This window comes from Nilaparvata lugens, chromosome 3 (assembly GCF_014356525.2).
Source record: "Nilaparvata lugens isolate BPH chromosome 3, ASM1435652v1, whole genome shotgun sequence".
In the NCBI taxonomy this organism is placed as follows: Eukaryota; Metazoa; Arthropoda; class Insecta; order Hemiptera; family Delphacidae; genus Nilaparvata; species Nilaparvata lugens.
This window is the reverse complement of record NC_052506.1, coordinates 83,244,155-83,271,291: the sequence shown is the minus strand read 5'-3', so window position 1 is coordinate 83,271,291 and position 27,137 is coordinate 83,244,155. Positions and strand designations below refer to the sequence as shown.

Below are 27,137 nucleotides of genomic sequence, written 5' to 3'. Positions count from 1 at the left end.
AAGAGAAAGTAATAAGGTTTCCATTAGTTTGGAGTTTTGGGGAAACTTCAAGGTTTAAAAGTTTCTTGATTATTTAGGAATCAAGAAACTATGAATATGAATCTAGTTCTATACGAATGAGATGAATGAAAACAGAGCTAAGAAAAAAATTTAAACTTAATATGTCACTCTATGTAAGTTGCAATGAGGTCTAGTGTGGGAAAAATAGGTGTCCACATTTGGGTAAAGCTTCTTACATGCTTCCTTGAACTGAGTGAGATTCATATGAAAAAGGTCCAGGTGAAAGCTATGATAATTATAAGGATTAAGAGAATTAAAGTGACTATTGGAGTTGCATTGGGGAGAAAGAAATCTGAAGCTGAACCGCCGTGAAACTGAAGACACATATATATTCAGCAATGAAAGGAGATAGGTTGATTGAAACGGTTGTTCAATATTCTATTATACAGGAACAGAAGCAATTATAGCTTCTAGTTGCCTCCAAGGAGTGATAAATAATATAGCTAATCCTAAATTAGCTTTGGGAAAATTGAAAGGACAGATCATGTTAAAACGCTTGAAATATACAAACCTTCCAATTCAATTCAAAGAGATCCAATTCAATTATTTATTGCCAAAATTCAATAACGTATCAAATCAAACACTTATCACAAGAAAATAAAATAAAATTAACTACCTAGAACTAAAAAAATTAAAATTGTTTCAGGCACCACTAGCAAAAGAAAAGTCTTTTACCGCTGGTGGGAGTCGCAAAAAGTCAGATTCAAAATGAATACTAAAAATAACACAATACAAAATCAAGTCGATTCCATAACACTGCAAAAAAACAAAAACAAAAGAGTAATAACAAATTATGAGAGAGAAAAAACAAAAAAGATTTTCCAATAGGAAAAACTAAAACAAAACAGAGATCAAATGAAAATTATGATTACCATTCAGGTCTCCGGAATTACAAGAAATAAAATATAGATTGCTTTAAAAAATATATATAAATATAGGCTATTTAGAAATTTACTTTGAATTCTTTCTAATTCCAGCTTATGAGAGACAAGTTATGGATGCCATACTTCAGAGCAGTAGTTTAATAAACTACTGACAAGTGTCTTATATTTAATAGGACAAGAAAAATAACAGTGGATGGAATATTTTTTTCAATAAATATGATTTATACTTGAGTGTTTTTGATAATGTTTAAACGTTTTATTTAATTTCATTCAAGCCTATCCATTGTAATGAGTCCATAGTGAGTGTTTGATGATAATTTATTGTGTGATGTGATTCATTATTGATAATAATTTAATTGTGTGATTTGGTAGATGACGGAATGGGTGGGGAATACGAGCAGCCGCAGTACGATGAGTCCGCCATGCCCACTGAGCCCCCGGCAGATTGAGGGTGAGGAGGAGGAGGAGGAGGAGGAGGAGGAGGAGGAGGAGAACAGTGAAGGGCTACTTCTACAGTCGTCCATGCCGCAGCTTGCTAACACCACCGTCACCCCCGCCATAGCCTTCCATCGACTCTACAAGTCAACCGACAATCTCATCGATTATTAGGCTTCAAACACAAAATATTCTTATTTATCATTCATTTATTGTATAAAACACTATAATCATAATACAATTATGACATTGGAGGAAAAACTAGGCTGAACCTGTACTATTTCTCTCCGAAAATTTTGATAAAATGTTAATGTTGTACTAAGATTTATTATTAAATAATAATATCTCTGATTGCCAATGATTATAGCAGCCAGAGAAGCTTATTTATATACATTTTACATGCATACACAAAATATAATTATAATATATTTCTCTGATTGCCAATGATTAGCAGCCAGAGAAGTTTATTTACATACATTTTACATATGTAGTCTTTTTTCTTTAGGGCTACTCTTGAATATAAATGAAAATCGAAATCTATGTCATCTAGTCTACTTGATAATGACATCATATAGCTGAAAAATGCTGTGACTAAACAATTTTAAAAGGGTACTTAAATTTATATTTTACATGTATTATTTACATTTATTCACACATATGGATAGACGTTGTTGTTCATTTCTCCGTGCTTCAACCGCAATAATTGGGCTGTGCCGGTTGGTCCAAGACCAATCATTTTAATGAATTGTGTATCATTGAATAAATAAATAAATAATTTCTGCAATAGAACAGGCATCGAAACAAGTCAAATTGAATACCATGAATACTATCAAAACGTTTGAAGGCACTGGAATACATCTTCAGCGAACAGTGTTAAGCCCTGCACACACACACACACATACACACACACACATCGATTTTTGTTCGTACGATATTTTGCCGCCCTTATGAATTCTATCAGATTAAATGGAGCTTGACAAACATAATCTGTTTGAAATCATCTGTTTAATCCACTAGAATTTATAAGGACGACAAAATACCGTACGAACATCGATGTGTGTGTGTCACGGGACGAGTTTAATCACATTGGAGACATATAATGTGCAAGTACACTAAGTGCTTGGTTAAGAATGACTAAGCGTGCAGGTGAAAAACAAAATCTGGGAAGAGTAGACTAATAGGAACACTTCAATTTCAAATTTTATTTATTAGAATTCACAATATTTACAATCACAAGAAAAACTAGAATAAAAAACAAAAACACAAAGCTCAATAAGATGAAAATTATGAATAAAAATAAATAAATACCGTACTGTTATGTATTCACTTATACTGAAAGCGAGCACTTGCTAGTTGTGTTCAGTATTCACTTAATACTGAAAGCGAGCTCTTGCTAGTTGTGTTCAGTATTCACTTAATACTGAAAGCGAGCACTTGCTAGTTGTGTTCAGTAATGTCCAAACTATGATGCCCCGTTTCACCAACCTTGGTCAAGGCATTTGAACATGGTTAAAGTCTATCAGCTGGTCAAATCAGAAATAATTCGTTCGTGGTCTGAATGGAGAACCAGGGGATGTCCATCCACGGGTCAGCTCGGTCTGTCTCGGGAGGAAGGCGATGAAAAAGTGTGTGAAAATATTCAGAAGAAAAGTGAAAAGCTTTTTCCACTAGCTGGCTGGAGAGGAGACTAGAATGCTAGCCCCACTTCTACCTCTTCTCAGCGTTTTTAGTCTGTCAGCCAATACTGTCTGATCAGCTTTTAGTTTTTAAAGTTGGAAAAAATTATTTCTCTCTTAAAGAAGGAACTGATGTTTGGGGGTATGTCAAACCTTGTGGTTCATGACAATATGAAGATTCGATTGCACTAGGTCTCATCCTTGGGAAAACTCGCTGAACGACATTATAAGGATAACTCATCCTTGGCTGAAACAGCTGTGGATAGTAAAAGAGTGAGTATGTGAAAAATCAAAATATCGCATCCCCGAAATTCATAGGATGACATTTATAGCCAGCTGTGAAATATAAACACGATCATTTTAGAGAATTGTGCTCTGTTTATCAATAAATAAAAATAACGAGCGTAGCTCAGTGCCCCGATATTTATAAATAAAAATAGAAATCCAATAGCCTTCTTAAAATTGTTTAGTCACAAAATGTTTTGGCTATGATACTCAGATTTCTATTTTGATTTGAACATGGATATCAATTGTTGGAAAAACCCTTCAATCTTCCATCCTTTTTTTGCACCACTTTCTTTTTATTTTGTTTTAATGTGTATTGTTGTTTCTGTTGTTTTCATGTATTATTTTTGTTATTCTCGACTGTATTAAAATTGTGTATATGTGTGTGTGTGTGTGTGTGTGTGTGTAAAAATACATTGAATTGAATATTTTAGAACTGTATACGGTATAACGTACTGTTGTAAACAAGTTCGATACCTACATTGGATTATAATAATTACCTACACTTTAAATATACAGTTGATGACCCTTGCACAGCTTTGACATGACTTTGAATCGACCATAATTTTGCACTCAAGGTGGGCATGTTAAAGATACATTATAGTGACTCCTACTTCATGAAATTCAATGTGAGATGTGAGGTACCTAAATTTAGGAGAGGAAAATAATGTTTTTTATCGTTTGTAGACTCCTCTTAGTATCAGATAATTTAGGGTATACTTTCTGTGATTCATAGCTTACTCGACCACTTAGGGTGTACTCTGTAATTTATAGCCTACTGCACAATATTAGTTTTCATCATTATTCATTGCAAAGTTTTTACAGTTTTTTCCTGTTTATTTAATACCCACACCTTCGCTAACAGTTAATAGCAATTAAACATTTATATCCCCTGGGAACAACTAAACTAATCTAATCCAAACGTTTTCAGAATTGAAGCTATTATTTCATACATGGGATGTCAACTTATATTTCTTCACTGAAGATTCAGAAAAAATAATCAATTCTATAATCTTATGAATTTAAATAATATTGATGAATATTATGAAGGAAAAAATTATTCTAATTTCATCAGAAACAATGTACAGGATCTTATTAAAAAATCGTATAAGTATTATGGAAAGATTTGAAATTTTTCTTTAAACATAGCTATTAGTACTATTCCAATAGATGTATTACCGTATTACGATAGCTTCCAATCTAGTCATTCAAATAATATCTTCATCCAGTCAATATTAAACTAATTAAATCAATAATGAAGTTAGTGATTATTGTTCTTCACTGTATAGGATTGACATTTTCAAATTCATAGAGTTTGATCAGATCACATAGACTATGTATGTACAGTCAAATAGATATAGCCTACTGTATTAGTCTACAGGTACAGTAAAATTGATTGTGAAATGGTTTGAAAATGAGAATATTGCATCATTTTTTATCAATTACAAAATAGTATGATAGAGCTCTGCCAGAGGTTCTTTTGTTGATGATGACCATAATGATGTAACACATTATATTAACTAAAAAAATGATATCGTATGTATAGATGTAATTTAATACTACAAAGAAAATAAAAACTTTTGATAGAAAATGTACTGTATAATGTTTTCAAGTACCTAGTAATTCCTTACATTTCCTTATTACTGTATTGCCATAGAGAGCAAATTTAATACTAGTAGTTCTGTTAACAGTAGACCTCACGCAATATTCTCATCCACAAGTACCTGATTGAAACTATAGACCTTATGGAAATACAGCAATAGACTAGCTTCGCCACACATCTGTGAAATCACTTGTTAATTAATTCTATAGTCTGATTTTTACTCTAATATTGGCGTATGAAGGAGGCTCCTTTTTCCTTTTGTATTATCCTTGAAATGCAAAATTTCCAAAAAACCTTGTATATACGTCGACGCGCAATTAAAAAAAGGAACATACCTGTCAAATTTCATGAAAATCTATTACCGCGTTTCGCCGTAAATGCGCAACATATAAACATTAAGAGAAATGCCAAACCGTCGACTTGAATCTTAGACCTCACTTCGCTCGGTCAATAATTCATTTTGGTTTTAAAAAAATTAAGATGTTATATTTTGCTAGATTCTCCACTTTGGATGAGCCTCCAATTTTTTAAAACTGGTAATTTCTTCAAATTTCAAGGACTTTGAAATCTCAATTTCAATAGGGAATTTTAAAAAAATAAATCAAATATTATGATTAGTGTTACACCAATCACGAAAGCAGTACTGTCTCTAACCTTAGCGATTATTATGTTAAAAATACACCATCACATTATAACCTTCCATCTTACTTGCCAAATCTGTACTGAGGTTCATGCTATAACCGCAGAGGAGAAAGATAGGAAAACAGCGTTGCCGATTCTCTACCTTGCCACTGCCTTTCATAGAGGATAGCTGATACCGGTGTATTTGATATAATATTGAGTGATCTTGTTTAAAATGCTTATAACTCAAGAATAGGACTGAATTCCGCCAATGTGATGACATATTATTGTTCCTCTCGTTAAGTACTATCATTCCTGAGAGTTTGAGCGATTTTAAGTTTTGACCATTTTTGCAGGAATCCATGATGAGTTATTCACTGAAACATTAAGGCAGGGCGCACACTAGTTAGTCAAGTCAAGACAAGACATTAACAGACATGCTTAGTCACAATACTTCACATTGTTGCTTATGACGCAACTCACACCGATTAGTCATTGCAATTTGACATGTCTTCATAAGGCTAGGCACACACCAGTTAGTCAAGACAAGGCAAGACATGAACAGACACGTTTAGTCACAATACTTCACATAGTTGCTTGTGACGCAACTCACACTGATTAGTCATTGCAATTAGACATGTCTTCATAAGCAACTATGTCAAGTATTGTGACTAAACGTGACTAGTCTTGTCTTGTCTTGACTAACTGGTGTGTGCCTAGCCTTAATATTTCCTCCACTCACAGATCATAGAAATCACTCATCTTAAAAAATAATATAATATTTTATTTACCAAAAAAACAATATTTTCAAAGCTTGAATAATATATTTTCATATAAAGAAAAATGAAAATCTCATCAGTACCCTTTTTGAAAATGGCATCAATGTCCGAGACATGTTGTGATAAAATATTTCAAAAAGGGTACTGAGATTTTTATTTTTCTTTATATTTATATTACAAGTAGCCCTATACAGGAAAGAGATACATTTTTCTTTATATTTATATTACAAGTAGCCCTATACAGTACAGAAAAGAGATATATTTTCATAATTGACATTGAATATTTTGATAAATTATACGTCTACTTTGTTAAAAATCGATCTGGCAACGTTGTGGAGAAAGAAAAGGATAACGCTATCTGCTTTGTCGATTGATAGACAAGGATAGCTACACCAATGCTAATCAAATACTGCCATTGTAACGTGGACCTCTCTATAGTCACAAGGTACCATACTTCATCCAGAAATTACACTCTTAAAGGTGCGTACAGATTTACGCGCCGCGAACATGAGCAATTAATCACATAAGGTGATTAAAAGTGAATTGCTCATGTTCGCGGCGCGTAAATCTGTACGCACCTTTAAGAGTGTAATTTCTGGATGAAGTAAGGTATCTTGTGACTATAGAGAGGTCACTTTTAATCAGCTGATGCCAAGCTTTTTATATCTGTATCTTACCGTTTCTGTAAAAATACAGATATAGTCAGCTGATTAAAAGTGAACTGCTCATATTCGCGGTGCGTATATCTGTACGCAGCTTAAGAGAAGTCCTTGGTCAGACTCGGCACCGAACACCTGGCATTGACATAGGGTTGAAACATTGTGGAACGGAGATGGTAGCTGATGAGAATAATGAATGTATGTAAATGTCTCCACTTTCCTCCACCTTCTACCGTACATAAAAGTAAGCATAAGAAGATATCCCATGGTATTGGTTGTTCATGTTCCAATTTCACTGTTAACTCAAGCTTATTATGTCGGTTATTACTGTTTTGTTGGGAACGGCACAGAATGAGAGACTACTAGCGTCGCACAGCTTCTCGAAAAAATCTGGTGTGGCGCACTCACACAACTTTCCTTGCCGTTATGAAAATTGATCACCTGACGCTAGTGTGCACGCGCATCTCAAGTCTACTATTCAAAGATCTGAGCCAGCTGGTGACAGGACTATAACGCTGGAGACACACGAGGTCTGCTATCTCTTCATTGTGAATCATTTAATAGAATCAAAAGTTGCCAACAGTCTGTAATTGAATAATCACATTTTCGAGATTATTTTCAATTTTAGGTGAAAATGTAACTGAATATTAATTGTAGAGATTTTTATGCTCAATCTTTTCCAGTTGAATTTTTTTTGTTTAAATTGTATCTGTAGCCCGATAATTGGAAATCTAAAATCAAACTTTGCATACATGGGGCGGTGCTCCTGAAATTTTTACAGATATGGGACTTGTGGCAGTTGATGGAGCATGATATTATCAATGACTTTTTGAGGTATGAATTCGATCAAAATCATTGGAGCCGTTTTCGAGAAAATCGCGATAAACCCTGTTTTTGACAACATTTTCGCCATTTTAGCCGCCATCTTGAATTGCATTTGATCGAAATTGTTCGTGTCGGATCCTTATAGTGTAAGAACCTTAAGTTCCAAATTTCAAGTCATTCCGTTAATTGGGAGATGAGATATCGTGTACACAGACGCATACACTCATACACACACACACACAGACCAATACCCAAAAACAACTTTTTTGGACTCAGGGGACCCTGAAACAAATAGAAATTTAGAAATCGGGGTTCCTTCAATTTTTTTCGGAAAGCAATACTTTCCTTACCTATGGTAACAGGGCAAGGAAAGTAAAACAACTACGTGGACTATCGGCTTGAGTTAACATTGGAAATTGCAACATAAACGCCCTATACCATGGAATATGTTTTCTCTTTGCTTCAACCCTACTTCACCGCTCTACTATGTTCTGACACATTTGAATACAAGCATTACTTTTGATAACTACTATCAGCTATCTTCTCTGAAACCCTCTACCTTCACCGCTCCACTATATTGAACCTTACTTAAAGGAGTGTAATAACAAAATTACTATGGTGTCCAAAATGACAGTAACTGTAAGAATATGGCTAAAAAATAGCTCTTGTTCACAAGAGTCTCTTCATGGTTAGCACGAAAACATTTCACAACACCTTCGTATAAGCGTAGGAAAAGGTAGCATAAGAACATATCCCATGGTATAGGTTGTTTATATTCCAAATTTCACGCTGATTTCTTGTTAACTCAAGCTTATTCTGTCGACTATTGTCAATTATTAATGTTTTGCCTATGTGAGAGTGTAAGAACGGCACAGTATGTATAAGAGTCTACCAGCGTCACAAAGCTTCACGAAAAACAACTACAGTACTAGGACTATCGGCTTGAGTTAACATTGAAAATTGCAACATAAACGCCCTATACCATGGGATATCTTCTTGTAATATCTGTTTCTATGATACAAGGTCTCATGTAGGTTCATCATTTTCAGCAATAATAAAAAATGGGCGAAAAACGGGTTTATGGTATGATGGTAAGGATTTGAATAAAATGAATACAATCAGAAATGTTTCATCAATTTACTTTGAAAACAATACCAAGTTACAATAATTTGCTTGTGAGAATGCTTAGAAATAATATATGCTCAGATAAAAGAACCAATGAAAATTAATATGAATCACAGACAGTTGCAGTTAGACTTGAAATATAATACTTAACACAAAGAAATAAATCAATAGTTTCATCAATAGAACAAAATAATTGTAATGTTGAATGTTGACCATGATTTAGAAAAATATAAAACACATCTACCATGACCATTCAATTTCATGTTATCGACGACATTGTCACAATTAAACAAAAACTAATTTCATTACTTGACTATAAACCAAGATTATTTACAATCTTCTCGAAGGTACAGTTTTGAAAAACTTAAGCCATCAACACAATTTTTATGAGCTTAGTTGGAAAATAGAGACGTGCTCATTGAATCTTAGAGTAATTATAACAATTTAAGAGCGAGTCTTACATAATTGTTTCTGCATGGAAATAATGGTAATATTTAAATTTTCATAACAAGTTTCCTCGCTGAGTTTGATATTTAAACATTGAATCATGTAACTCTTTACTTTATTTTTATAAATGCCTGAGCTCTTTCAAGGAGTACTAGAAACTATTCTAATTGAGAAAAGTTGAGGACTTTGTTTCAAATGTGCACATTGTCAGCAGGGTTATTCTCTCACTTTAATACTGATGAAACATAAAGTCATAAAATCCCAGTTAGTCAACATAATGATGAATATAATCATTTACTAATGAAGTTGAATATTACAAAGTTAACTTCTTGACTAAGTACTTGATATGGAAAATATTAAGAGCGCTCCTTGAGTTCCTTATCGAAAACAAAGATGCCGAGACCCTCGCCGACGCGACGAATGTTGGTCAAGAGGTCGCCGATCTCCTTAATGGCGTCGACTTGCTCTTGCAGATACTCAGATTCCAAAAAGTCAGTGAGATTGGCGTCGTTGTGCACTGTTGCCACTTCGTGCAGATGCAGCAGACTCTGAAACAAAACAATCAGTAGGCCTACATTAGCAATAGCACAAGTCATACTAATATGTGTAAAATAAGTCATACTATATATAAGTCATACTAATATTTCACACTATAAAGGCACATTCCCACAACAGAGTCTGTGATTGATACATTCACTATAGTGAGTTCCACGTTATAATGGCAGTGGAGAAAGATAGGGAAACAGCGTTGCCGATTACCTTGCCACTGCCTTCTAAAGAGGATAACTGATATCTGATGCAATATTAACTGATCATTCTTATCTAAAATGACAAATTATATTTTGTTCGTCATAAAAATATATTTAACAATTAGTTTTCATAATTGAGATAAAATATTTTGTCAATTAATTATGTTACCATATTGCTAAAAAAACAATCTGGCAACGTTCAAATCAAAACAAATCATCGTGATATACGGTGGATATAGACGGCATGATAAATACCATGGAGAAAATATATCTTATGCGATCCTATCCTTGTTAAAGAATCGACAACTATTTGTTGAAACACCACCGATTTATGAAGTTGAATTACAATTTTATATTATCGTTATTCTAATTGCATTTAATCTTTATTCTCATTGATTAATTATCTATACTTTGTAAAATTCGTTGAAAAATATTAGCATTACCGTCATTTAATGTAAATTAGTGTATAAGCCGGTAAATATTGTAACATACATAAATAAAGAAATCTAATCTAATCCTTTCTCTAGGGGAAATATAGCCTATGTATAGCACTATGTAATGAAAAAATAATAATGTGTATAGACATAGAGAAATGATAGCATAAGAATATACCCCTTGGTATAGATTGATCATGTTCCAAATTTCAAGCCGATTACTGTATATTATTACGGTTTAGTTGGTGTGAGAGTGTAAGAACGGCACAGTGTGAGAGACTACCAGCGTCACATAGCTTCACGAAAAGCATCTACTAGGTCTATCTGCTTGAGATAACAGTAAAAATTGAAACATAAACGCCCTATACCATGGGATATTCTTATGCTATCTTTTCTGTGGTATGGGAAAACCTGTATCGAAAGAATAGGCTATACATAATTCAACCACATGTCTCCATTTTAGACAACTTTCTCATACTGTATTGAACATGCGATTTATTTTGGTGCCTAATCCAATACCACTACACTCAAAATTGGTTGTGAATGTAGAAATTTATTTATTGTAAATAATCTGACTGCTAGTCGTTCTTTTTAATAGCAAGTTATTTAATAATAAGCAGTTCGTGATGGAAAACAACATTGAAGCATTATATTATGAAATATTTTAAATATATTCAATACCAATAAAATCATAATATCCTATAGCCAACTCATAATTGTTTGTAGATGTAGAGTACTTCGATATTATAAGCTACATAGGTACTAAAATAATAAACCTTATTCCAAATTACTTTCTCATGGACAATAAGATCAGCGGAAAAATTAAACTGGATATAAAAAACTGGACATACAGTAATTTCTTCTTCCATTTAGATATATGACTCGAGATTTCTGCTCCAGCATTGTTTTTCATTTTTCAGTGGACTCGCTTACGTTTATTTTTCGTACCCATTCCTCTGTTTTCTTCCTTCCCCCATTTCTCCCTTCCCTTTTTTCCTCATCACTTCTCTCTTTTCAGTATCGCGTTAGCTCTCATACAGTGCAGACGTACTCGTAGTGTAGTGCAGTAGAAGTAGTGAGTCAGCAGTTGATTGTTCACGGTATTTAAGTGGAACAAAACATTGCATCAAATTTCGGTTAAAATCCGCCGTCTTTATGCAATCGAAGTGACCTACTTTCGCGCGGCCTTCAATTTTCGTTCGCGCTCGCGTTTCCGCGATCGTGAGTGAGTTCGAGGGCTTTTCGAAAAGTATGTTCGCAAATTATTGACTATGGCTACGTCAAGTGGAAAATTGTTGAAACTACCCAGTTTTCTTGCCCCGGAGTTTGAAGAGCAAGAAGACGAGGAAAGCAACATCGAGAACATGGACACCACCAAACCATCAGAGATCCAGTGTTCACCGGATCGTTATATTAAATCAAATAAGCTCCATTCAGCCGCCGAGCATGCACTCTTCATCGCCTGGAAGGAGTCGGATGAGAAGAGAAAGCAGCTAGAGAAGAGCAACGTAGAACTTCAGCGGAGAATTGAAGACTTAGAATTGCGATTTCAAAAAATAGAACAGAACATTCAACAACCATGCAGTCCAGCAGTTGCTGAAAACTACTCAACTAACGAGGAGGAGTTGGCAAAAGAGACTGAGTGGATCAGGGCCCGTAACAAACGTACTACAAAGAAGAGGAAACTAAATAGTACTTTGTCTCCTGAACCAAAGAATGAGCCTACTGGTAACCATCGTCAGTTGAACAAAATCACCTCATTGCAGAAGAATAAAGGTGAGGAAGTAAAGAACAAGAAGAAAGAAACGCCACCGCCACCAATCATAGTGGATGGTATAAAGAGCCTGGAGTCTCTTCATAAAAGTTTGAAAAAAGTGACTTCAGATGAAAAATTTAGAATAAAGCTCTTGAGTAGAGAGACTTTCAAAGTAAATTCAGTAGATTCAGAACGTACAGAAATATTACAAAAGAATTAATCAACGATGGTTTCAACTGGCACTCGTATGAAAACAAACAGGTGAGACCCATAAGAGTGATGATAAAAAAACTTCATCACTCCTGTAGTATAGAATCCATAATGGAGGACTTAAAGGCTAAGGGATTGCTAGTGGTAGATGTAGTGAATAAGTTGAAGTGGAAAACTAAAGAACCATTAGACATGTTCATGGTTTCGTTCAGCGCAGAAGAGAATGTTAAGAAGGTTTTTGAACTTAAACATATTCTGGGTTGCAGAGTAGAAGTTGAAGCATTGAAGAAAGTTAATCTAATACCTCAATGTAAGCGTTGCCAGGCTTTCAACCACACTCAGGCTTATTGCAACAAGGAGGCCAGATGTGTGAAGTGCGCTGGAAAACATGCATCAAAGGAGTGTACGAAACCTAGTGAAGCACTACCGAAATGCATTCATTGTGGTGAAGCTCATCCTGCAAGCTACCGTGGTTGCTCTGTAGCAATTGAGTTACAAAAAATACGTAACTCGAGTAGGGTAGCCAGTAAGAATATAACATCAAAAAATGTTGTCGATTCTCAGGCTCGGAATGTGGCTAATTCTCAAAGTAGGCCCACTCAACATCAAAGTAGGCCCACAGAAAAGAGAATGACTTTCGCCGAAATCGTATCCAAAGAAAATAAATCGCAGATGAAGAAAAATGAAGAAGTAAAAGACACCTCACAAATCCTACAGCTCATCTTATCTAAACTTGATAAACAAGAGAAAATAATTTCATCCCTTCAATCTCGCATCGAGAAATTAGACAATAATAGACAACAAAAACCAAAATGATTCGTTCACTAAACATAATGGAATGGAACGCAAATGGACTCTTACAACGACAACTGGAATTGGAAGCAGTTCTAAACATAGATAATGTAGATATTTGTCTCATTTCTGAGTCTCACTTTACAAAACAGTCCTACATAAAATTTAAAGGTTACAGGACCTACCACGCCTTACATCCCAACAATGTTGCGAGAGGGGGGAGTTCAATCATAATCAAAGAGAGCATTCAGCATAATGAACACGTTAAATTAGAAACTGAACGAATTCAATTGATAGGAGTATGTGTGGAAGCAGTTAATTATCGATTTGTAGTTGCAGCTGTCTACTGTCCTCCTCGATATTCATTCAGAAAAGAAGATCATCTATCAATGTTTGATATGTTGGAACGAGATTTATCCTTGGCGGTGACTTCAATTCAAAACACATTCATTGGGGATCACGATTAACAACTCATAAGGGCAAGGTACTTTACGAAGCTGTAAGAGAGTCAAGATGTGAATCTCTTTCAACTGGAAAACCAACTTATTGGCCTACAGATACAAGTAAGATACCTGATCTCATAGACTTTTTCATAATCAAAAACATTTCAGTAAACTATTTGCAAGTAGAGGAAAGTTTTGATCTCAATTCAGACCACTCTCCAATTATTCTGAAGTTGAGTGACACTATTTTACAAAACCAAATAATTATCCCACACTAGTTAATAAGTATACAGATTGGGATGGCTTTCAGCAAGTGTTGGAGGAAAGAATTAACCTGAATTCACCATTAACAACTGCAGATCAAATAGATGAGGAGCTGGAAAAATTTGTTACTGATATACAACAGGCAGCCTGGTGTAATACTCCGCAGACTAGGAAACGAAGAACAGTAGGAAATAATTATCCATTGGAAATAAGAGAAATGATTGCAGAGAAAAGAAGAGCTAGAAGGAGGTGGCAGCATTCACGTTCTCCTCAAGATAAAAGATTACTGAATACTCTCACACAGGAACTGAAAAGAGAGATACAGTTTATTAAAAATGAATCAATCAACAGTTACTTGAGTAATTTGACAGGACAAGGCAACACTGATTACTCACTATGGAAGGCTTCTAAGAAAATAAAAACACCCATCCAACAAGTTCCCCCTATTAGGAAACTGAATAGACAATGGGCCAAGAATAATGAAGAAAAGGCACAGGCATTTGCTGATCATCTTGTGAATGTCTTCCAGCCAAACGTTGCAGCTCAAGAAGATCTAGAAATTGAAGGTAACATCATGCAGGAAAATCAAGAACTAATGAATGTCTCAGTAGAAGAAGTGAGAAAGGAAATAAAACTTATGAATGCTAAGAAAACTCCAGGATTTGACCTGATAACTGGCTTAGTCCTGAAGCATCTACCAAGGAAAGCACTCATCAAGCTAACAAACATCCTGAATGCTTCATTCAGACTCAGATTTGTACCAGGAGTCTGGAAAGTAGCTGAAGTTATAATGTTACTCAAGCCAGGAAAAGAACCACATGAAGTAGCTTCATACAGACCAATTTCATTGTTACCTGTGTTATCAAAGTTGTTTGAGAGGATATTATTGAGTAGACTCAAGCCAATAATTGAGAGAAAGCAATTAATTCCTAATCATCAATTTGGTTTCAGAAAAAAACACTCCACAATTGATCAAGTACATAGGATAGTTAATATAATAGAGAAGAGCTTGGAAGAAAAAAAGGTTTGTTCAGCAGTTTTTCTCGACATAGGGCAAGCTTTTGACAAAGTATGGCATGAGGGACTTCTTTATAAACTGAAGAAAATGCTTCCTAAGCAATTTACAGAAATATTGCAATCATATTTGACAGGAAGGTACTTTAGAGTCAAATATGAAGATTCATATTCTGATCTAAGAGAGATAAAAGCAGGAGTTCCGCAAGGAAGTGTTTTAGGACCAGTCCTTTATCTTCTCTTCACTAGTGATATCCCTAATTTGGAGGAGAATACCACAGCCACGTTCGCAGATGACACCGCCCTACTAGCAGTAGACAGTGATGTTGGTATTGCAACAGCGAAGCTTCAGAGATCTGTCAACAAGATACAAGACTGGACCAAAAAGTGGAGAATGAAGCTCAATGAGGAAAAGTCGATTCATGTTAACTTCACCAACAAGAGAGCTGTGTACCTTCCAATCAACATCAATGGAATTAATATACCACATTAAAATCAAGCTAAATACCTAGGTATGACTCTTGATGCTAAGCTTCGCTGGAAAGAGCATGTCAAAAAGAAAAAGAAGAACTGAACATAAAATACAAGAAATTCTACTGGCTTATTGGAAGAAACTCATCACTTTCAATACCAAACAAATTGCTCCTCAACAAGCAGATCTTCAAACCTGTTTGGACCTATGGAATACAACTATGGGGCTGCACCAAACAGAGCAACGTCACCATCATACAAAGATTCCAGAACAAGGTGCTCCGAAACATCGTTGATGCTCCCTGGTATGTGCGGAACAGCGACATCCATAGGGACCTGGGAGTCAACATGGTATCCTGTGAGATTCAAAGGTATGCAGAAAGTCATGAAGAACGGCTCCACCAACACACGAACGTCGAAGCAATCCAGCTGCTAGACAACGGAGGGTTGGTGCGGAGACTGAAAAGAAGGAAACCATTTGAATTGGTGTGCAGTGAAAGTGGTGTCTAGTGAAAAAGCAGAGCAGTGATTGAGTGAAATCTAGCTTAAGTAGTACAGTTAATAGATGTACATAATAATTATTAGTAGGTAGCAGTAAGAAATTCTAAAGAGAGTTTCACTGTAGTCCATATTATATACAATTAGTAAATTAGGTTTGATAAAATTTGCTCATTAGTCTCAAGACTAGATAGCAATAGTAATGTGATTAAAAAAAAAAAAAAAAAAAAACTTCTCTCTTTTCCTCTTTGCGCCTGCCTATTAGATGGGAAACCATAGTTGGCTAGGTACCTTCCTCTCTTTTTTTTCTCTTCTCCAACACACCCAACCACAAAGCCCATGGTTTTTATTTATATTTGTAACATTTTATTCTTCATTTTATTCAATTCTTTGTTATTTTCTTTTTGTCTTGTTTTGTGTGTTTTAATAATAAATAAGCTCCCAATTTACATAATTCACTTACTTAATTGTAATTGAATTATTTTGTTATTAGTTCTTACACGTTCTAATTAGATAGCATTGCGAAATTAATATTGGTACAGTTTCATTTTGTGAGTATTGAATTCTACAAGACGTGACATTAAAACTGCATAGTAAGAAGTTACTACTGCTATAGCATACTCAAGGTCAATGTTAGAAAGTTTTATTTGGATTGCATATAGCTGAAACTATATCTCCACATTTATTCATTTTAAACGAGCTAAACTATTTGAATATAAGCGGAAAACTGAATGGAACTGAAAATGAGTATACCGTAGAATATTCAAAACGGAAAACTTGTGGAGAATGATAAAGTTGTGTTGAAAGTAGAAGCCTATGTTAAATGTTATCATGGGTTGTCGCCATGTTGTGCAATGCAGTGCGTGGTATCTTGTTGACAAGTTTAGAATTTTCGAGGAGGCGGAGATATCGGCACAATCGAGTGCAAGTCTTATTTGTCATGTTCCAACAATAACATTTCAAAACATGTACGGATTGATAAGAATCGAATTACTTATAGAACGTCATTAGCTTGGCACGATAAATATTTCGTCATACCATGGAGAAAAGACAGTACAAGAAGATATTCCATGGTATATTTATTTTTTTAAATAGGTGTTTATGTTCCAACTTTATTTGTTAACTCTAACTGATACTCTTAATACTTATTTTTGTGAAGCTATGTGACGCTGGTAGTGTCTCATACTGTGCCGTTCTTACACGTTACACGGCCAAAACAGTTATAATGGGCAGTAGTCGACAGTTATTGGCTTGAGTTACCAAAAAATCGGCTTGAAATTTGAAACCTAAACGACCTATATCGTGAGATATCTTCTTATGCTTTCTTTTCTCTATGGTCATACTGACTTTGAAAATCGTGAATCTCCCTTTAACAATTACATGATCGAACCGAAATATAACTAACCATAGGAAAGTGAATTTTCAAGTTGGATTGTCAAGATATATTATGAAATTTGAGTTTCAATGATTAAAGTTGTAACACACTAAAACCGTGGTTATTGAAAACAAGTGATAATTTTTATAAAGTAGCCTATTTTTGCAATAAGGAAAATTGGAAACAAAGGGATCACACAGATGATTCACAAAGAAAGTTTCCTCATTACGCAATAACTTGTTTATTGCACTTCAGACTAGTCTGAGATAAGTTTGTAATTAGATGAAACATTAAAAATCTTGGTAGATGATTAATTGCCTTACCTAAAGCGTTTGATCCTAAAACAAACAATAGTAGGCCTAGCATTTGATATTGTTTTGAAAGCAAATTATTCTTTGAATTTCTACACTGTCAATAGAATTGTGTAATATTGAAATGAGTAACAACAATCATTAAGTTTCAAGGTCAACAGATAACGAGTCTACAGAACCTAATGAAATTTATAACTACATAGGTATTAAATAGAATGGAAATCCAGACCAAGCACGACTAATTGAGTTCAATTTTGAGTGAAAATTTACAATTATTTTTATCTTTAAACTCAAATTGATAACGTTGTTGGTTCAAAATGATAATTTTTCAATGCCGTAATTAGAATACTATTGCGATAACATTCAACTGCAAATCCTAACTTGAATTTTGATATTATTCAAATTGATTTATTAATCTTTTGCGATACCCTACAATAAGTGTTACATCATCTGCAGTTTTATAAAAACAAAGTTGTTTACAAACATCTTTCTTGACCCGGTTTCGTTGAATTTCGTAAACTTCTCGGAAGCTACGTGTATCAGCAATGAGTTTGAGAGTGACGAGGTTTTTGCAACGCCAAAAGTAATAGAACATGTTATTAAAAAATACATTTTTAGTGACGTACAAATAATAATCTATCTGGAAGATGCAAATAATCTGGTATTGAAAAGGTTACGGTAACGGGAATAAGCTTGAGTGAATTTCGCAAGAAAATGCAAGATATCGTAAATTTTAAATGCAAATCGCAAGATATGAGTTGTAAACTTGTTCAATAGATTATTATTGCTCTTTCAAAAAAATGCTGTCTTAAAAAAGTAAAGATACCGAGCACGGTCAACATGGCCGAGTAATTTATTCTAATATTTCAGAATAGTTTAATACTTCTTCCATTTTTTTTTTTTTAATAATTTATTCTGCAATCTTTTGTTTGCCCATAGTCTTCTAGAAATTCTTTTTAGTAGGCCTACGCTTTGAAAAGAAGAATTTCTAGTAGGCTATGGATTGCATATCCTTTTCTCCTCTTTATAAGTAGCCACATGTTTTTAGAACAATACTTTCCTTACCTATTGTAGTAAGTAGGGCAAGGAAAGTAAAAATAATGCTACTGTTTTTAATACAATAGAGTATATAGCTGATATATAGAAGACTTTTGTTTATTTGAATTTGGTTTAAATGAAATTGTTTTTTTTCCAAGAAGACTGATCTTCAATATATTATTAAGCTATATTTTTTATGATAATTTTATACTTAGAAAAGGCATTGTTTATTAAGATTTTTTATTAAAGTGACTGGCTTTTTATGCTTGATTTATTATCCAATATTTTGAGAAAGATAATTTGTTCATCATTTGCCAAGTCCTATATAAATTGACTGGGAGTGAACGTTAATTTCAAACCTTCTGTTTTGTGTGAATCAACGTTTTTGTTAAAATCAAATCCATTTATTGCCAACGACAAGTATAAAACAAGTATAGGCCACGTCATAAAAATCAAAATCATTGTTAAATGAATAGTTCTGACAATATCAAGCAGTTTTGATTCAAACTTAACATTTTCTGGAGGATGTAAAATTTTTCATGAAAAATTGAGAAATATACGGTACTTGATTGATATCCTTTTACACTTGTAAGGCACAATATCGAGTTTGGATAATTTGATCCTAATTCTCTGTTAGATGTGAAACTTTTTATGAAAATTTGAAAATGTTTTGGTAATTACTTTATTGACATCCTTTTCAACAATATCAAGTCGTATTTGATCCTAATTCTCTGTTAGATGTGAAACTTTTTATGAAAATTTGAAAATGTTTTGGTAATTACTTTATTGACATCCTTTTCAACAATATCAAGTCGTATTTGATCCTAATTCTCTGTTAGATGTGAAACATTTTATGAAAATGTTTTGTTACTTACTTGATTGACATCCTTTTCCAGTTGTAAGGCAGCAGACATAGCCTCCTCTGCAGTGCCCCACTCCTGGCGCGGGGGTGCTCTGACGTCAATCAAGTTGATGCGTCCGCCACGCTTGTTCAGGTAGGTCATCAGTTTCGATGCATGTTCCCGTTCTTCGTCGGAGTTTTTCTTGAAGAAATGAGCCAAGCCTGGCAGGGCGACATCGTCGCGGTCAAAGTGATAGGACTGCAAAGATAAAAAAACATTATACAAACTGGATTCAGTAGTCGAATACAGTTATAGGAATTTAATTTGTTGATTCGCCGCCACATTACCCCCCCCCCCCCCGGGCAGACGATTTGGCCATCCGAAATCTTGAAGCTCACTTTTTTCCTGGAACAGGGTGGGAATGCTGAGGTGAGTTGTCTTGAAGGATGTATGCTGGAGAACTCAGTGTCGAATGATAATTGGTTGAGTTGAATTGGTAGAAGTTGATTGGTTGATTGTTGATGGGTTGAGTTTGTGGAGTTGATTGGTTGGGAAGCATAGACTAGAGACTAGAGGCTTGTGAAGGGATGTCCTTCTAAGAGGTGACAAAAATGCTCTACCGCTTCATAAACAGCAAGTAGCTTGCGATAGTATACTGATCAGCAACTTTCTTTCAAAGACAATTATTTTTAAAAGGAAGCAAGAGGTTGCCATAGTATATTGGCCAGCAACTTTCACATTCCTGAATTACATAGTACTGTCATTTATGCATGCTTCATCAAGAAATATTGCTCTCTTGAGTCCAGATGTTTGGCGGTATTCAAAAAGTGTCTTCTTTTTATTTGTTGCTAAGTACTTAATTCATTCTTTAGAAGTGTAATTTCCATTTTTATAGAAATTAAAACTTGAAAGTGTTCAATGAAAAAATGTCATCTTTTTATAGGTTATACTAATAATAATAATAATAATAATAATAATAATAATATCGAGTGACCTGGCGGGCTCAGGTCTGGTGTCAGAGTTTTCAGGTCGCAACTGATCAATTTCAGGGCGTCTGACATGACTCTTTTTATAGGTTAATAACAGGTTTGAAAATACATTTTTTTAGAATTTTAAATTATTTGCAAAAGTTATCCAATTGATGCTGTCATTTTGTGAACTGTTCACGTTGAACAGAAATTTGTTCAAATCCATCGTGGTGAATAACTTGAGTAATTAGGTAATTTTTAGGTAACTTTTACTCACATGAAATATCTGTAAAAATGCTTGCTGTTGATCACGTCGGGGTCACCAATATAGGAATTTAATTTGATGATTTCCTATATTGAAATTATTAAATGGAACTAAATAAATGATGAAATAATTTTAATGTTTGGAATCACAAAATTGAACACTAGATAAATACGAAAAAAAAAACTAATCCAAGTGATAGCCTAAACAAACTATGCTAGTTGAAACCATCACAGGTGGCGGTGGCAATCATATGATTCGCCACACAGTCAATTTGGTAGCCTACTAAAAAAACAATCCATTGTCAAGAATTTCCACTATAGTAGTAATAGCGGCCAAGCATTTTCAGACGAGTTAGCAGGAAACTCTCCGATTGGCTGATTATCAGCAGATTTCCGAACCCCATTAGCCAATCAGAAAGCTTCCTGCCCGCCCTAACTACTAGTCTGAAAACGCCTTAAAAACAGCTTCGTTTGGCTCGGCGCTAATACTACCATAGTGGAATACAGCCGACTCGTCTGAAAATGTCTGGTGTGGCTTGGCCCTTGCATTACACAATATTTATTTTCAATTGACAGAAGATTATTGACAATAAATTTTACAAGCTTTTTAAAAACCACAACATGCATTCCTTGAAGGAGCCAGGAGGTATTTCCTGATGATGAGACAGGATGTATAGTTGAGTCACACGATTTTCCCGGAACTAGGATCAATCATAAAACATATGCAACAAGGAAACTGTCGCACCAATACAGCGCTAAAACAGGAAATTCCCAAAAAAATATTCTAGATACTTTAGTAGATATTCTTATTAGGAATGCTTTAGCTTTGTTTATTCTACCTATTAGAAATCATATTAAATTTATTGATCAAATTATACAAAATAAATTAAAATGATTTGAGTGTACTAAGCTTTTGCACGATAGGAAAAACTAAAACATCCAAAAATTATCTATAACATTTAGTATTTAGTATTTATTTAAATAAGTCCATAAAAGGGATCACTAAAGTGAAGCCCACTGGGACACGTCAAAAATGTAAAAAAAACATGTTTTTGTTCTAGATAAAAATCCTATAAAGTTAATCCAAATTAATTTTTTCACCATTTTTTATTTAAAGAGGTTAACATAATTCATCTAATATTAAAAAGTTCGATTATTTGAAACATTAATTTTATATAATTTAAATATTTTGAAGAGGTAACTTATGCTTATTAAAACCCAGATTTTGGTTACAAAATTTTCTACGTATGTGGAATAATAAATTAATTTTACCTTAAGATTGACAAGTATAGCCTATTACGAATTTGCAAAAGGACCTTTAAAAAAGAATTGGGAAGTTGATAGTTTATTATCCTATGACAGAAAATAAAGGAATTTTAAAACCAATACAGTAACCATGTGTGATGGTTTTATACTGGTTAGTAGTTAAATTGGGAATGCCCCTTCTTAGGAATGAATACCAACTAATATTTACCAATTTGTTAAATAATTTTAATTAATTGATAGACGTTATAATCCTTTTTTGATTTGTATGGTATTAACAAGAAAAATATTATGAAAGAATGGATAAAAATGTTATAGATGGAATGATTTTGTTAATTTTGAAGTTTTAACAAAACTTACATAAGTTAGACCTAGATACTCAAAATAAAAATAACAACATTCTTACTGTTAAAATGAGTTTTTCCTTATAAAAAATTTTACTTGACACCAGAAAGTAAAGCATGAAAATACATGAAAGATTATGGCATAAACACTAGGCTATTTGAATTATTGCAATAAGTTGCACAATTAAAGTAAGAATAATATTTTAACGACTTCTCAAAACATTAATTGGGAATGGATGTATAAAAGTCTACTCAACTCACCATGGACAGGTAGACATAGCTTGCGTACAGTTCCAAATTGATTTGTTTGTTGATACCGCCTTCACAGTCGTTGTGGAAATTTTGACGAACTTGACTGACAGCCATTTTCAAGCAATAATTGTAGACCTCACTGGATGCTGACAATTATTGATGAATTATAATAAATTGTAACTCACACTGAAGCTGACAACTTATAAAATTCTAAATGGCACCTGGAGTTTGAAAATGAAATAACAAAACTGAGATGCTATCTGATAACACAGGCGGAAACACGCGTATATAAAAGGTTCTCCCCTCCACTGATCTAACGACGTACGAACACATCTGTGATTCTTTGATCACATGGTACAAAATTTACATGCTAGCCACAACAAAAATTTTAAGTTCTGATATCCAGTTTTATTCAGAAATAATTCATCAACTTTATTTCTAAGGAGTGTTCGAATTTTATTATACTCTTCATCTCTGTTTATTTTATATTTTTCAAATTCCAATCACCATCACAAACTAGTATTGACAATTCCTATGAAATGGGTTGGGACGTATAATTTCGGCACCCCTTGAAAGTGACACTAATCCAGAAACAAAACATTTGCTTGAATGAGGCGGTTGTCCACAGTCCTTACGCGTCGAAAATGTAGTAATGAACAGTAGAACTCGCCACAAAGTAGGAGAACATCCTCTTCTCTGTGAAGGAGAACATTCCTCTTCTCTGTGAACTCGCGCAGTTCATGAGTCTCATCTAATAAAATCAATGGAATGATCATGGGAAAATGGCAACGTTGCTAAACGTTGCTAAGTAGTCTGTCAACTGGACACTGGACAGCCTGAGTTGAGAGCAGTGAAATATCAAGAGAAATAGTTTAAGTTGCATTGACTTATCTTATTAATTAAATGCAGCATATCAGAGGGTCTCAGTTCCTTTCAATTCAAGTTAACCTATAAAGCTGGATGAACCCAAAAATGTTTGTTCAATTATGTTTCAAGAGTAAAAGGAAAGGATGAGGGGTTAGATTTTTGCTTCTGAATTCATATGGCAATATATTAATTCCTTATTCTTTATTCTACGTCCATGACCAGTTTACTCAGTTTACTGGATAGATGACATGAAAAAGCAAGATGTTAGGTCAAACTGTACTGTCCTAGTGCGCATCAGAATATTATTCGTCCACTGAGTGCAAAGGATTTTTCTTCAGCCCGATCTCAACTATACTTACCTTCGCGATACCTTTAATACCTTGTGCTTCATCCATCACCCAGACGCGTGGGATCGATGGCGTCAAAAAATAAAAACATGTATAAAGCACATTTAACAGAAACAATAACATGTAACACTTCAGATGGCAGTGATCCAGTGCTCGCGCTCTCGGAAAAAATTCAAACTATCACCCATAATTTCATTTACACTGTAATATGCCTTGTCACACAGTAGCTTCCGGACGGTTCTCCTGAAGGCGGCCTCTTTCAATTGCTTCACACTATTAGGCAGCTTGTAGAATTTCATGGCTGAAATCCTATGACTGGCCTGTGATCGGTGGATACGTCTCTTCGGGATATTAAACAGCTCACTGTGCCTGGTGTTGTGGCGGTGGATGTCACTACGGGCAGCTAGAGTATGCTGTATATTCTTGACATACACCAAGCACAGGAGGATGAAATGGCTGAAGACAGTCAGTACACCAAGGCGAGCAAAGATGGGCAAGATGGTCGCTGCCTGTTATAATTTTATTCTTAAAGCCCTCTTTTGTAGCCTCAGGACATCAGCAGCCCCTGCCGAATGACCCCACAGGAGCAATCCTTAAGTGATGTGGACCTATTACCTAGCACCTTGTGAGGATGTTTTGGAGATTACTTTTTTGGATTTGGATTATGACTGGCTTGAGCAAATCTTCAAGTAATGACATTTACTAAATGTCTAGCATATTTATTAAGAATATCATAATTATTGTCTTGTATTAAGCCTTTAACTGTGTTTTTAATCAGTGTCTCTTACAGGCTGTTTTTCCTGATGAGCTATACCAGTCTTCAAGGAAGAAGGCGACACTTATAATAATGTGACCTGGCTGGCTCAGGTCAAGTGTCAGAGTTTTCAGGTCGCAACTGATCAATTTCAGGGCCTCTGACATGACCTAACGACTGCTTTTTAGGTAGCCAGGACCGACGAATTAACGTGACCATCCGAAACACGGGAGTGGCCCGAGATAAATATCTTCCCCGGGCCGGGATTTGAATCCTTCCAAAACTGACCCATTTAGTTATAGGCCCATCTGTATTTTGCCTTGTGAATTCTGATCAGCTTCTTGAGTATTGTGAGCAGTGCAGCTTGTTTGCGGTCACCCAGTTTTGTTTCAGAGAATCCTGCTGAGCCCGCAAACCATCCTGTTGAACCGTCGCCCCTCTGGAGTAGATTGTGGAATCATCCATAAACATCAGCACCAGACCAAGGGGCCCAAAATTGAACATGACCAGGAAAAGTGAGGGAAATGTAGCCTATAGTGAGGTCTACGTTATAATGGCAGTGATTAAAGATATGAGAATAGCGATGACGATTCTCTGCATTAATTAATTATATTTCTACATTGTCAAAAACATAATTGACATCGTTGTGGACCTATAAAAGGATAGTACCACCGGCTTTGTCGAATGATAGACAAGGATAGCAATTCCAAAGTTGAACAAATACTGTCATTATAACGTGGACATCACTATATAATGTATTATTCCAATTTTTTTATTATTTTAAATAATAAACACAAGAAAGACAAGAACGTTGATCAAACAACTAATTCGAAATAAAATAAATAATGTTATCACATTGAAATTTGTTCATAATGTTTCATTTAATCCCGTTCTACAATCTGTTTCACAGCAACTCATATAGCTGTCAAAGTTTTTGACGGAGAAATTTTCCAATCACTATTTTTTACATTTGTGGTGCCGGAATTCTAGAGTCTCGAATAAGGGAATTCTTGATTGAATAGTGAAAACATGTTGAATTATACTATTTTAATAATTATCTTCAATTTTGAATAATCACTATTGATCATTTTTGAAATAATACTAATTATTATTATGCTAATTATGACAGATTTTTACAGATGCAGCGCACACTGCACATGTGATAAGAACAAAATAATCAACATGACGGATAACCACCAACCACACATGCACACACTTCCATGTTTACAGTGTCTATCCTAGTTAAATATGTACTAAAATATCTATTTTAATGTTTCTGTATGAATGATCTATTTGATTAAAATGAAATCATGGAAAATATTTGCTTTATTATTCAAGATTTTCCTTGGAATATCAGCTTCCACACATTGGGTAGTTACCGAAAACGGGAGAATTCAATCTCAGGTAAATAGGTTAGGCTATGTCACTTGAACGGTAGCTTTTCTTCATTTTCAATTAGTATATAATTTATTTTAATTGAAAACCTCATATTTGAAAGCTTGACTTATCATTAATTGCTGGTTTGTCTTTGATAAATTATCTCATCAACATTTATTTCTAGTAGGTTTCCTAGAATGATCCAAGTATGTAGGCCTACCTACAGTATTTGGTTTAAAAGTGATGAAATCTGCTGAAAAGAGATTTTTCTGCTCTACACCAACTAAAAGGCAAGATGTGCATTTATACAGGCTTATATGTGATGGTTCAAGAACTTTATTTTGGAATCTCTGAATGACGGATGTTGCCCTTAAACCTTGTATACACCGGAGTTGTCTACTGAGTTTTTAATAAATTGCGGTAATTTATTGAGAATCACAGAAACATTTTATTGTAAGCAAGGATTTTTTGAAATCCTTGTTTTTATCTAGCCTAAATTTTTATTTCCACTCAGTGTGGAAAACACTGATAAAGTGTCCAACAAAATGTTCACTCTGTGCAAGTCCACGCCTACTACCCTCCCAGGCTGAAGTCCAGAAGCTTACTTCATACTTCTCTACTTAGTCATGACCAGATATCTGGATTGACTGTGTCAGAAAGTGGAACTGACTTGGTCCTTGTCGTAGGATTGACATGTAAACTATGTCAATAATATACACTGCAAAAGAGGGCTGTGAGAACCATTTTTGATCGTCTTGGTGAGCTGACGGTCACCAGCAATTACATCCTCCTGTGCTTGGTGTATATCAAGAGGACGCTGCATACTCTGGCTGCCCGTAGTGACATTCACTACCACATTCCACAACACCAGGCACAGTGAGCTTTTGGATGTCCCCAGGAGTCGCCTCCACTGACCACAGGCCATCTATAGGATTTCTACCCTAAAATTCTCTTAGAAAAAATATTGTTAACTATTGTTCTACGTTTGAGAACAGCTACTTGTTTTCTACAAAAGATTTACAATTTTTTTCTATAAAACTTTGTGAAAAATATTTTGTTGACAACTTTGATGTAAACACAGCTTTAGAGGACCTGCTTGTAATGA

The 27,137-nt window shown here is 34.6% G+C and overlaps 3 protein-coding genes across 12 annotated transcripts in view; 2 read left to right on the top strand and 1 right to left on the bottom strand.

Annotated features, from left to right (window-relative positions):
* Positions 1-2,257, top strand: part of LOC111054741 (serologically defined colon cancer antigen 8 homolog) — a 48,018-nt gene extending 45,761 nt beyond the window's left edge. For 3 of the 9 annotated variants that reach the window (XR_005570935.1, XM_022341840.2, XM_039424839.1), the window contains one exon: positions 1,317-2,257. Coding sequence is in view for 4 of the 9 variants with exons in the window: in XM_022341840.2 (XP_022197532.2) it covers positions 1,317-1,553 (237 nt within the window). In the remaining 5 variants the exon portion in view is untranslated. The remainder of the gene's footprint in view (positions 1-1,316) is intronic. The other 6 variants (XM_039424840.1, XM_039424843.1, XR_005570931.1 and 3 more) reach the window with 5 other exon arrangements.
* Positions 2,258-8,949: 6,692 nt separating this feature from the next.
* LOC111054744 (soma ferritin) lies at positions 8,950-23,029 on the bottom strand. The gene is made up of 3 exons (XM_022341842.2): positions 22,697-23,029; positions 19,630-19,854; positions 8,950-9,947 (listed from the first exon to the last, which is right to left on the bottom strand). Exons 1-3 carry the CDS (start codon positions 22,799-22,801, stop codon positions 9,756-9,758), a joined length of 522 nt encoding a protein of 173 aa, XP_022197534.2. The 5' UTR covers positions 22,802-23,029; the 3' UTR covers positions 8,950-9,755.
* A 2,781-nt stretch (positions 23,030-25,810) lies between these two features.
* LOC111057128 (tetratricopeptide repeat protein 17) overlaps positions 25,811-27,137 on the top strand; it is a 69,230-nt gene continuing 67,903 nt past the window's right edge. Inside the window, exon 1 of one of the 2 annotated variants that reach the window (XM_039424837.1) lies at positions 25,811-26,059. In XM_039424837.1, the coding sequence (XP_039280771.1) occupies positions 25,940-26,059 (120 nt within the window). In that variant the 5' untranslated portion in view covers positions 25,811-25,939. The remainder of the gene's footprint in view (positions 26,060-27,137) is intronic. The other variant, XM_039424838.1, reaches the window with a different exon arrangement.

Coding starts and splice junctions, on each gene's coding strand:
- LOC111054744 (XM_022341842.2), bottom strand. CDS start 22,801: ATGGCTGTCAGTCAAGTTCGTCAAAATTTCCACAACGACTGTGAAGGC. Junction 19,855..22,696: donor GCTATGTCTACCTGTCCATG/GTGAGTTGAGTA, acceptor TTATCTTTGCAG/TCCTATCACTTTGACCGCGA. Junction 9,948..19,629: donor TGGAAAAGGATGTCAATCAA/GTAAGTAACAAA, acceptor GTTTTGTTTCAG/AGTCTGCTGCATCTGCACGA.